The sequence below is a fragment of the Mandrillus leucophaeus genome, unplaced genomic scaffold (assembly GCF_000951045.1).
Source record: "Mandrillus leucophaeus isolate KB7577 unplaced genomic scaffold, Mleu.le_1.0 Scaffold1205, whole genome shotgun sequence".
Classification (NCBI taxonomy): Eukaryota; Metazoa; Chordata; class Mammalia; order Primates; family Cercopithecidae; genus Mandrillus; species Mandrillus leucophaeus.
This window is the reverse complement of record NW_012100377.1, coordinates 100367-112175: the sequence shown is the minus strand read 5'-3', so window position 1 is coordinate 112175 and position 11809 is coordinate 100367. Positions and strand designations below refer to the sequence as shown.

Sequence of the window (11809 nt, the reverse complement as noted above, 5' to 3'; positions counted from 1 at the left end):
AAAAAAAAAAAAAAAAAAAAGTATATAAATAAAATATTTTGAAAGTTGACAGTAGTTACCTTTGGGATGTAGGACTGTAGAGGGATGGTTTTCTATAAAGGGGTATGTGTATATTGTATATATATCTAGCTATGTATACATGTATTAAAAAACTTCTGTACTAAGAATAAAACAGTATGATTCTTTTGTGGAAAAAAAAGTGATGCTTTAAGACCAGGTTAAACTTTCAGACTGAAAGTTAAGACCCTTTTATATTGATTAATCTTCAAAATTGCTTCATAGAGGCCAGTGAAGGTATTGGGGGGAAAATACCTTCAAAGACTGGAAAGACTATTTGGAAGAGTCTCTGAGTTGCTTATTCTGAGCCGTGGGACATTTTGCATCATTTTTGAGGTGATATTAACTACAGTATGGACCTCTAATATCAAAGTACTTAATTGGTGAGCTCAGTAACTGGGGGGAATAAAGGTTGGCTCAGTGCTCCTATAAAAACCCTGGCCTCTGAGGCAGAAATGTACAGGATACCAGTGTAGGGAGTGTTCGCCTTAACTTACACCACAAGCATTTTACTTTTTTTGACAGAGTCTTACTCTGTCTGGAGTGCAGTGGCACAATCTTGGCTTACTGCAACCTCCACCTCCCAGTTCAAGCGATTTTCCTGCCTTAGCGTCCCAAGTTGCTGGGATTACAGGCGACCACCACCACACCCGGCTAATTTTTGGATTTTTAGCAGAGAAGGGTTTTCACTATTTTGGCCAGGGTGGTCACAAACTCCTGACCTGAAGTGATCTCCCCTCCTCAGCCTCCCAAAGTGCTGGGATTACAGGCGTGAGCCACCGTGCCTGGCCATTTCAATTTTTTTTTAGATGCGGTGTCCTTCTGTCACCTATGCTGGAGTGCAGCGGCACAATCGTAGTTCCCTGCAGCCTCCACCTCCTGGGCCCAAGCCACCCACCCGTCTCAGCCTCCTCAGTAGCTGGGACTACAGGCATGTACCACCATGCCCAGCTAATTAAAAAATAACTTTTTTAGAGACAAGGTCTTGCTATGTTGCCCAGCATGGTCTTGAACTGGCTTCAAAAGACCTTCCTGGCATGGCCTTTCAAAATGCTGGGATTACGGGCATGAACCACTGTGCCTGGCCAGCATTTTACTCTCATGTATAATGAGGATTAGATCTGTAGCAGTTTGTCTAGCTAATTGATTTGATCCACTTCTCTTACTGCCCCAAGATGGCCACATGGTCACACCTCTACCAGGCCACTAGATTACACTTCCAAGCTTCCAGGAAGACAGGATCTCTGCCTTCTTGGGTATGGATTTACTTGTCAGAAGGGAGGAGCCCAGGCCTGGAGACATCTTGGATTTTACAAAGCCGGGGAGTACGGGACTTCTGGCTCCTGGAGTGGCTTTCTTTATGTTCCAGAAGATTAGACCTAGGATCCTTTTCATCCCATCTCCATAGAGGTTTTTATCCTTCCTTTTGGCAGCAGTGGGGGAGGCAGCTTCCTCTTTGTCCTATATATAAACAGATTAAATCTGTTTTTCTGTGTTCCTCCCCTGTGGTACAGGCTTTGAATTTGTGTATATAGCACATTGATTGGGTTTTCATTGTGTCACCACAATGGGGGACAGTTAGGCTGTGGGGAACCACAGGGTTATTATTTGCTTTGTATAATAGTTGAATGGCGAGGATCTGTCTGTAATCCAGGATATCTTGTGTGCATGTTCAAGATCAAATGAATAAAGATGAGCATTAAAAACCCAACAATATCTATCCTAAATTGTCCTCCCAATCAGAGAAACAGGGAGCTTCAATTGCATATTTTTCTTTGCTGGACTCTTCATCATGGGATTAAACTGGAAAAGGAAACTAATGGGACTGGGGATGGTGGCTCATACCTGTAATCCCTGCACGTTGGGAGGCTGAGGCAGGAGGATCACTTGAGGCCAGGAGTTGAAGGCCAGCCTCGGCAACATAGTGGGACCCTGTCTCTACTAAAAAGAAATTTTAAGTTAACTGGGTGTGGTGGTACATGCCTGTAGTCCTCGCTATTCTGGAGGCTGAAGTGGGAGAGGACCACTTGAGCCTGAACTAAAAAAGGAAACTAGTACAACCATGGTAGTAGTATTGCTTAATTTTATACTGCAAATGGCATTTAAATGGAAATCTTTACAGAGTAACATTTCTTTAACATGAAGGGAATTAACTTTAATGATATTCTTTCTTCAGGTGACAAGGCAGCTGTACGAGCCACTAGTTATGCAGCTGATTCACTGGTTCACTAACAATAAGAAATTTGAAAGTCAGGATACTGTCGCCTTACTAGAAGCTATATTGGTAAGTAATAGTTGATTCTTTTCCTCTTATTCCCATTGATTAGTTGTATTTGATGTTTGTTTATTTATTTATGATTTTGAGACAGAGTCTTGCTCGGTCGCCCAGGCTGGAATGCAATGGCATGATCTTGGCTCATTGCAACCTGCGCCTCCCAGGATCAAGCAGTTCTCCTGTCTCATCCTCCTGAATAGCTGGGACTACAGGCGCACTCCACCATGCCTGCTTAATTTTTTGTATTTCAAGTAGAGACGGGGTTTCGCTATGTTGGCCAGGCTAGTTTTACTGCTAACTTCAAGTGATCCACCCACCTCAGCGGTGAGCCGGGCACAGTGGCTCATGCCTGTAATCCAACACTTTGGGGGACCGAGGCAGGCAGGTTGCATGAGCCCAGGAGTTGGAGACCAACCTGGCCAACATGGAGAAACCCTGTCTCTACTAAAAATACAAAAATCAGCTGAGCGTGGTGTTACACACCTGTAGTTCCAGCTCCCCAGGTGGCTTAGGCATGAGAATTACTTCAACCTCGGAGACAAAAGGTTGCAGTGAGCTGAGATTGCATTACTGCTCTCCAGCCTGGGCGACAGAGTGAGACTGTCTCAAAAACAAACAAACAATATGAAGAATTTCTGAGCATATCCAATTTTCTCCTATACTCAGATTCAATAACTAAAGGGCCCTGGAAGCAGCAGTTCACCTTTTACATAGAACTCTTTTGCCACAGAGAAGCTGCGTCTTAGCATTTGGTCGCCATCTCACTGAGGGCAGAGGCAGTGAGGCCAGCTAAATTCTAGTGTCTTGATGCTTATTTTACTATAATTTTTGAACCTGTGCAAATAAGTTTATGTCACCTGCACAGTCCTGGTTATGCTGCTGGCAGTGTACTCTGAGTATGACCTTTCTTTGTAGTCATGTTAGGGGCAGGGGAGAGTGACTGAACATTCGTTAGGGTGGTGACATAATTAAACCTGTAGTTTAATTCCCTGCAGTGTCTACCAGTGAATCCTACCTATAATAAATACAGTTAGTTAAAATTAATTTATGGCTTATTTGCATTCAGATGGTTTCATTATCATGTTTCTGTTAAAAAGTTTTTATTTTAGTTGTTTTCTGTTTCTTTTCTCCCTTTTGATCCTTGAAGGTAGATTAAGTAAGAGCTTCAGAAAGAAATCTGAGAAGTAAAATGAGATAGTTGAGGAAAGAAAAGGTAAAGCAGCAGCGTGAACTCAGTAGCACAGCACTCAAGTGAAGGAGGGCTGTGGGTTTCCTGGTGAGAGCTGCTGTTCCCTGCATCACCATATGGCGCCGGTGACCTCTGCTCTGAGAAGCAGGAAGCACCCTCTCCTCCCATTCCCGTGGCTTGTGTTACCTTTTTGGATTCTAATTACCTCTGCAAGAAAGGATTTGTGTATAGCAAATAACTGGAAGTGTCAGGCAGAACTCTTTTATTTCAGTGTTGAGTGTACATTTTCAAGTTAAACTTTTCCTTTATAGATCCGAGAGAGCGTCATGACTAGAAAGAAACAAAGCGTAAAGTAGAATACATCTCTGTGTGGTCGTTGGTCAAATGTCCATAGCTGTTTTCGGCAGGGCCTTTATGGGGACTGCTCTTCATGTGTCCATAGGATTTTCCTTTATGGAGCAGTACAGTTTCTTTGGAACTTCTTATTCTCTTTAACTTCAATATGCAAAGCGTCTCGAATGCTGTTATGGGGTAAAATCAACAATCAGAATTCCTCTGAAATTCTTAGGATATAGCCATTTTGTTTTTTTTCAGGGAGGGGAAAGATTGTTTTGTTATAATTAAAATTTTCTCTCCCTTCACGGCTTTTCAGTTTATTAATTTGTTTAAAAGAAAATGTTTTCATTATGTCAGAAAGAAATAGTTATATAAGCCTAGATTCTGGATACACTATGGAGATTGGTTTTACTAATGTTTATTTTTTTCTTGACTAGTGCTGTAAATTAATTTTTAACCTACTTTAGTTAGGCTTAGAAATAGACCAAGGGTATTCAGTTGTCAGTGGTTATAAAAATTAGTAAAATCAAGGTCTCTTTGTTTTGTTTCAGGATGGAATTGTGGACCCTGTTGACAGTACTTTAAGAGATTTTTGTGGTCGGTGTATTCAAGAATTCCTTAAATGGTCCATTAAGCAAATAACACCACAGCAGCAGGAGAAGAGTCCAGTAAACACCAAATCGCTTTTCAAGCGACTTTACAGCCTTGCGCTTCACCCTAATGCTTTCAAGAGGCTGGGAGCGTCACTCGCCTTTAATAATATCTACAGGGAATTCAGGTTTGTAAAGCTACACCCCAGGGAAGAGAAACTTGTGGTTTTGAAAAGTGACTTGGAATTTCACTCTGTGTATTCGTGTGTCATATATCCTGCATTTAGTAAGTAATTATATGCTGGATGCTGTGCTGTCTTCTGAAAATTAAAAAGTGAATTAAAATTCAGTTGCACTCCAGAAGCTTGGAAACTGCTGAGAAATGCATATAAACACTGTCTCAGCCATTTTGGAAATGCAACAAAAGACGCACATACAGGGGCTTTGGGTTTCTCAGAGGAGGAGTAGCTAATCCGGGGTGAGCAGATAAGCTGTGGCCTCTTGCTAGGGTTTATATTGGAAATGAGACTTAAAGGATAAATGGAAGTCAGCCAAGGCATTTTAGATCAAAGTTAGTGGGGTGGTGTGGGGTAGAAATAAGAAACAGGAAGGTGTCTGAGGCGATAAAGGCCTTTGAGGTTTGGAGGCAGGTGTTGTGAGGCTGGTGAGGAGGGCTCTGCCTGCAGTAGCAAGGAGCGTAGGTCACCTCTAGTGACAGAGGGTCTGTGGAATAGTGGGTGCAGAGAGAGATGCATTTAGATTTCCTCCTAAAATCCACTTGCTGGCAGCTGTGTAGAAAGTGGGTCTGAGTAGACTGAAGACTGGGACACCAGTGAAGAGGCCATTTCAGAGGTCCAAGAAAAAAGACAAGTGGTCACTGACCTAAGGTAGTGGTGTTCATTCATTCATCCAGCATTCCTTATTAGGAATATTGTGTACCACATTTACCTGTGTAACTTCACATCCTGCACATGTACCCCTGAACTTAAAAGTTGAAGGAAAAAAAAAATGATGTGCCAGGCCTGTGCCCATGTTGGAGGTATAACGATACAGCCCTTCATGAGGGTTACATTTCAGAAGGACATGTAGATAATAGCCACACAGGCAAATGAGCAGTTTTGCAGACACAAGGGACAGAGGCACTGGTGTGGAAACAAGAGCGTGTGTTGCCTCTTTGGTTCATGTAGCTTTTTCTTGAGGAAGTATCTTTGAGAAGTATTTTAGGTTGTTTCATGGTTTTTCTTTTTTGTTGTTGTTGTTCTTTTGTTTTTGGAGATGGAGTCTTGCTCTGTCACCCAGGCTGGAGTGCAATGGCGTGATCTCGGCTTGCTGCAACCTCTGCTTCCCGGGTTCAAGCGATTTGCCTGCCTCAGTCTTCTGAGTAGCTGAGATTACAGGCGCCCACCACTACACCTGGCTAATTTTTGTATTTTTAGTAGAGACGGGGTTTCACCATGTTAGTCAGGCTGGTCTTGAACTCCTGATCTCAGGTGATGCCCGCCTCAGCCTCCCAAAATTCTGGGATTGCAGGTGTGAGCCACGTGCCTGTTTCATGTTTTAAAACACTGAGCCCTTTTATTCTTTTTTGTCTGAGACAGGGTCTTGCTCTGTTGCTCAGGCTGGAGTGCGGTGGCAGGATCATGACTCACTGCAGCCTCAACCTCATGAGCTCAAGTGGTCCTCCTGCCTCAGCCTCCCCAGTAGCTGGGACCACAGGTGTGCACCACTGCACCCAACTAATTTTTTTTTTAAATTATTTGTAGAGACAGGGTGTCACTTTGTTGCCCAGGCTGGTCTCGAACTCCAGGGCTCAAGTGATCTTTATAGGCATACGCCACCACACGCAGCTGAGCCTTTAAAAAAAAAAAAAAAAAAAAAAATTAATTAATGTGTGCCTTCTTTAATTCCATTCCTTTTCTTTGTCCTTTCTGCTTTATTGTTTTCTTAGGCGAGGTTTCCTATTCTTTATTTTACAGGGAAGAAGAGTCTCTGGTGGAACAGTTTGTGTTTGAAGCCTTGGTGATATACATGGAGAGTCTGGCCTTAGCACATGCAGATGAGAAGTCCTTAGGTACATTTTGCTTCAGTGTTCTGTCTGCCTTACAGGTCTGAAAAGTTTCCCCAATGAGGAGTTAAGGCTCGTGTGATTCTCTTATAAGGCTTCCCCCCGCCAAGAGTTCTATAAATTAATAAATGTGAAGAGAAGATAAGCCCCTTCAGTGCCTCAAATCCAGCTTGTTAATGATTTTTTCATGCCCTCATTCTCTTTGACTCACCATATACTCCTGGTGGCCATTGAGCTTGACCCTGGTTGATTGCAGATCCTGCCCAGGGCAGGGGAGACAACGAAGCCAGTCAGACACTATGATGCTATGATGTGATGACAGAACATGGAAAATGTACAGATATGGTGCTGAAGAAGCTGGATGTGATAACCACAGAGATGTGGTCAGTGCTTCTGCACTCAACTCGTGATCGTTTAGAAAGTAGAAAGTGGGTCTCATTACAGGACTGTGATAAAGTTGTGTCATCCATGGTGAAGGAATATTACAAAGATACCAAGTCAGAAGTAGGCTAAAATAGCTAAGAGAGTAATAAATGATTATAACTAAATTCTATGCAAGAAGCTTTTAGGAACTACATAGAGTTGTTGAGCTAGAAGACTTCTTAACTCCCCGTTGGTGATGTAGTTGGGGCGCAGAGGCCCAGGCATGTCAGTGACTGAGAGGGCCACACAGCTGTGCCAGGACTCTATCACTGATACAAGTCTTGACTTATTTTATTTTATTTTATTTTATTTTATTTTATTTTACCTTATTTTATATCTTATCTTATTTTATCTTATTTTATTTTATTTGTTTATTTTTTGTGATGGGGTTTTCCTGCTGTCCCCCAGACCGGAGTGCAATGGTGCGATCTCAGCTCACTGCAACCTTCACTTCCTGGGTTCAAGTGATTCTCCTGCCTCAGTCTCCTGAGTAGCTGAGATTACAGGGGCCTGCCACCACGCCTGGCTAATTTTTGTATTTTTAGTAGAGATGTTTCTCCATGTTAGCCTGGCTGGTCTATAACTCCTGACCTTATGTGATCCACCTGCCTCAGCCTCCCAAAATGCTGGGATTACAGGCGTGAGCCACTGCACCCGGCGACTTTGTTTATTTTTTAAAAAGACAAACTGAGCTCTGTTATCCTTCATGTTGATAGTCTACTGTGGGCAAAAATGTTTAAAATTTAGTCCTCATTGTCAAATAGCTTAAATTTGCTTTATCTAGATTTCCCATATAGGTGAATTTTTTCAGTAAGTGAAACTTTTTTTGTGATCACTGACATATTTAAAAAAACATAGAAAGAAAACTTTTTCTTGGTGACACAGGTCAAAATAAGATGTATAAGGCTCCTTTCCTAAATAATTCCAGACTTCTCTGGGTGACTTCACCATCTTACCTCTGTTGTCCTTCTCCAGAGGCTGTATTACTAAACGATACCATAGTTTATCCTGCGTAGGAAGGGAGGTCAAAGAACTTATACCCCTTTAAAATAGCCACAAATTGAAGTCCACAGGCTCTGGCCTGGTATGTGGGTTTTGTAATACCTGCAAGGTCTGTTCCATTTCAGGTCCATTAGGAGAAGCTGTGCTTTGGGTGGCCGAGGTGGTGGTGGTACAGTTTCTAGTTAGGTGTGGCATTGCTTTGTGTGTGTGTGTGCATACCATGCTATCCTGCAGCCTTAAATACGGGTTTTGTGTTCATTTTTGAATATGAAATGTGAAGTATTTATCTAAATTTATTGTTCTTAGGGATGAAAGCATTAAATCTATAGTAAAATTACCTTTTCAGTTAAAAATTTAGGCCAACAAATTTATAATACAAATTTAATAATAATCAACTATATATGCCTTCTTTGGAAATATGTCTTTGTACTTGAGAACAGGTACAATTCAACAGTGTTGTGATGCCATTGATCACCTATGCCGCATCATTGAAAAGAAGCATGTTTCTTTAAACAAAGCAAAGAAACGACGTTTGCCACGGTAGGTGATCTTGCTTCCTTTTCCGTCTTTTCCCACAACATAAAACTAATTCTCAGCTAATAAAGGACAACCTGGGATGGATCTGTGGAAGTATAAGGAATTACTTCCTAAACAAGGAATGTGTGGAAGTACGAAGAGCTCGTTTTCAAAAAACGTTAAAAAGCTTTGTGTTTGAAAATACTTGATTTAAGGGATAAGGTGTAAGGTATTTGATCTGGGTTGAGATAGTAGATACAAATTGAAAATTAGTTTTGTAATGGACGTTTTATTTAATATGCACTAATTTTGAATATGTTTTGATGTGGATGATTTGACTAGAATATGCATGAACCATTCAGTAAATTTTGAAGTATATGAACTGAATGTTCAAATAGTAGTATCTTGACAGACATGGAATTATAAAATTAGAAAATGAAACTGCTTAGAGCCAAGGCTGGGGTGTTGGCCAGTGGTTTCCAGTTTTTGCCTTTATTCCATCCCAGTGGTGTTGCTTTCTTCAATAGGGTGAGTGCCCTCCATGATCCCCTCCAGATCTCTGCAGGGTGTCTGGGGACGTCTATTGTCCATGATAGTGACTACCACTCTGGAGAAGCACAATTCTGTGTGTGAACTGGATTAATATTTTCTCTGTTGTTTTAAAGTTGATTCTTCCAGATTCTACTATTAACTTATGGTATCGGTTTAATTCATTGGTTCTAACTTGAGCATGCATTAGAATTGCCTGGAGATCTAGTTAAAACACAGATCGCTGGGCTGGCCCCACCCTTAATTTCTGTGTACACCTGGGGTAGGGCCAGATAATTTGCATTTGTAACAAGTGCACAGGTAATGTTGGAACAGCTGTCCAGGGACCACACGTTGAGAAGCACTGCTTTACAAGGTACGTTGCAAAGGAAACGTGAAAATACTTAGTGCTGTTCTTTTAAGGAGAACTTTTTAATTTTTCCCCACATGAAAAAATGAACATGAGCAGCATTTAGGACCCCTTTCACCTATGTTATTTTGATTGCACTCTAATTATAATAAATTAAAAATAAGTTGAATGCCTTTTAGTGAGGTTTCTACATGTATCTGTGTGATAAAGATGAGTTTATGATTTCTAGAGCCTTGGTAGCTGAATGTTGCATGTTGGAGAGGGACTAATGACAGTATGCTGTCTCTCTGCAGAGGATTTCCACCTTCCACGTCATTGTGTTTACTGGATCTGGTCAAGTGGCTTTTAGCTCATTGTGGGAGGCCCCAGACAGAATGTCGACACAAATCCATTGAACTCTTTTATAAATTCGTTCCTTTATTGCCAGGTATGGTAATCTGTATGTCTTTAATTTTACTACAGTTTGCTTTATTATCCCATTTAAAAGAAGCAAAGAAGAATTGAGTAATTGGGTGATCATTGCAGTTAACATGATATTCAGTTAAGATTCAGAATGTTAACAGTTGATGAGTTAATGCAGTTCTGTTTCAGCATGTGATTAATAAGAAATTGCCAGCATCCTAAGTCTGAATAATCTCAAATCATTATGATGTTAAAGGAAAGCAGTGAACCTGTGCTTTTTAGTAATTGCTAAACCATTAAACTGCTTACAGACTGAAATAATTTCTCAGGAATAAATGTGTTGTTCAGTTTTGTCCATTAAGTCCATACCCAGGTTTGATAGCTTGGGAGTGGGGAAGCTGTGCTCAGGACAGATCAGGTCCTGCCTTCCCCCATTGTGGGCTGTCACAGCCCCGTGCCATGCGTGGAGAGCGCCTCGGGTGAGATGGGTGCGCTGGTTCCTTGGCAAAAGTTGGAGTGGAGTTCTCTCTGGGCTTTTTCTTCATGGAACAAGAGGAAAAAAGTTACTTTAATAATTTCCGGGCTTCTAAAACTTAGAAGGACTCTAATTTTTGTTATACTATAGGATATATTAGAATGTTATATACTACATATTATATACTATAGAGTATGTTTAAATACATACTATAATTGAGTTCAATTATTTTATATACGCTATATAAATAAAGTGTAAATTTACTGTACTATATCATTTTACATACATAATAGAAATGTGTATCTGTGTTTTAATTTAGATAATTGTTTAAAAAACATTAGCATTTAAAAAAAAATTTTTTTCCCCCCGAGACAGAGTCTTGCTCTGTCGCCCAGGCTAGAATGCAATGGCACCATCTTGGCTCACTGCAGCCTCTGCGTCCTGGGTTCAAGCAATTCTCCTGCCTCAGCCTCCTGAGTAGCTGGGATTACAGGCGTGTGCTACCATGCCAGGCTAATTTTTGTATTTTTAGTAGAGACAGGGTTTCACTGTGTTGGCCAGTCTGGTCTCAAACTCCTGACCTTGTAATCTGCCAGCCTCTGCCTCCCAAAGTGCTGGGATTGCAGGCATGAGCTACTACGCCTGGCCTAGCATTTTCAATTCGCTAAATGTGTTTAGCTAACAGTTTTTTGTTTTTTTTTTTTTTTTTTATGTTAAGTCATTCTCACAGCAGCCTTGTGAAATTTCTCATTGAAGAGTAGACCAGTGGCTGGGGAAGGGCTGGAGGGCAGTGGGAGGCACTTTTCCTATATTTAGTAGAAACCGAGACCCTGATAGCATGTTGCTAGAGCTGCTTATGGGCAGACCACTATCTCACATTGAGTCTGTGACTCTGGTAGTGCATGGGATTTCTTGTGTCCTCAGCTGTATTGACCACAGGCATTTCTAGTGCTATTCTCTTCTAAGTTGCCTATGATACGGACCTCATGTATTCTGGACTAAATAGAGTTCCACCTCTCAGAATTGATTTTGTTGGACAAAGGCTTCTAGGTAGTAGGTGAGCCTTGCCCTTCTTCCAACAGGTAATTTGTGTAACATTAAGGAGCCTTCCTTGATTTATCTCTTCTGTGGCCTTCCAGGGTGTAGCCACCTTTCTCCTTTGGTATTTTATCCCCCAGTAGGTATTTTTGTTTTCTTTTATTTTTTTCCTTTTCAGTTTTAGAGACAGAGTCTCACTATGTTGTCCAGGCTAGACACAAACTTCTAGGCTCGTGTGGTCCTCCTGTCTCAACTTCCTTAGTAGCTGGTACTGCAGGTGTGCAGCACCTGTTTGTTTTTAAGAGATAGGGTCTCACTCTTTTGCCCAGGCTAGGTTGCAGTGACATGATTATAGTTCACTGCAGCCATAAACTGAGCTTAAGTGATCCTCCTGCCTCAGCCTCATGAGTAGCTGGGAACACAGGCGTGGCTAGCAGGCCTGGCTAATTTTAAAGTTTGTTTTATAGAGGTAGGGTCTTGGTATTCATATGTTGCCCAGGCTAGTCTTGAGTCCTGACCCCAGGCAGTCTTCCTGCCTTGGCT

General features: G+C 41.5%; 1 protein-coding gene across 1 annotated transcript in view; it reads left to right on the top strand.

The window, feature by feature from the left end:
• PRKDC (protein kinase, DNA-activated, catalytic polypeptide) overlaps positions 1–11809 on the top strand; it is a 168205-nt gene that overhangs the window by 56512 nt on the left and 99884 nt on the right. The window contains exons 26-30 of the mRNA XM_011970417.1: positions 2234–2341; positions 4409–4635; positions 6424–6518; positions 8378–8477; positions 9645–9778. Coding sequence (XP_011825807.1) covers positions 2234–2341; positions 4409–4635; positions 6424–6518; positions 8378–8477; positions 9645–9778 — 664 coding nt within the window. The remainder of the gene's footprint in view (positions 1–2233; positions 2342–4408; positions 4636–6423; positions 6519–8377; positions 8478–9644; positions 9779–11809) is intronic.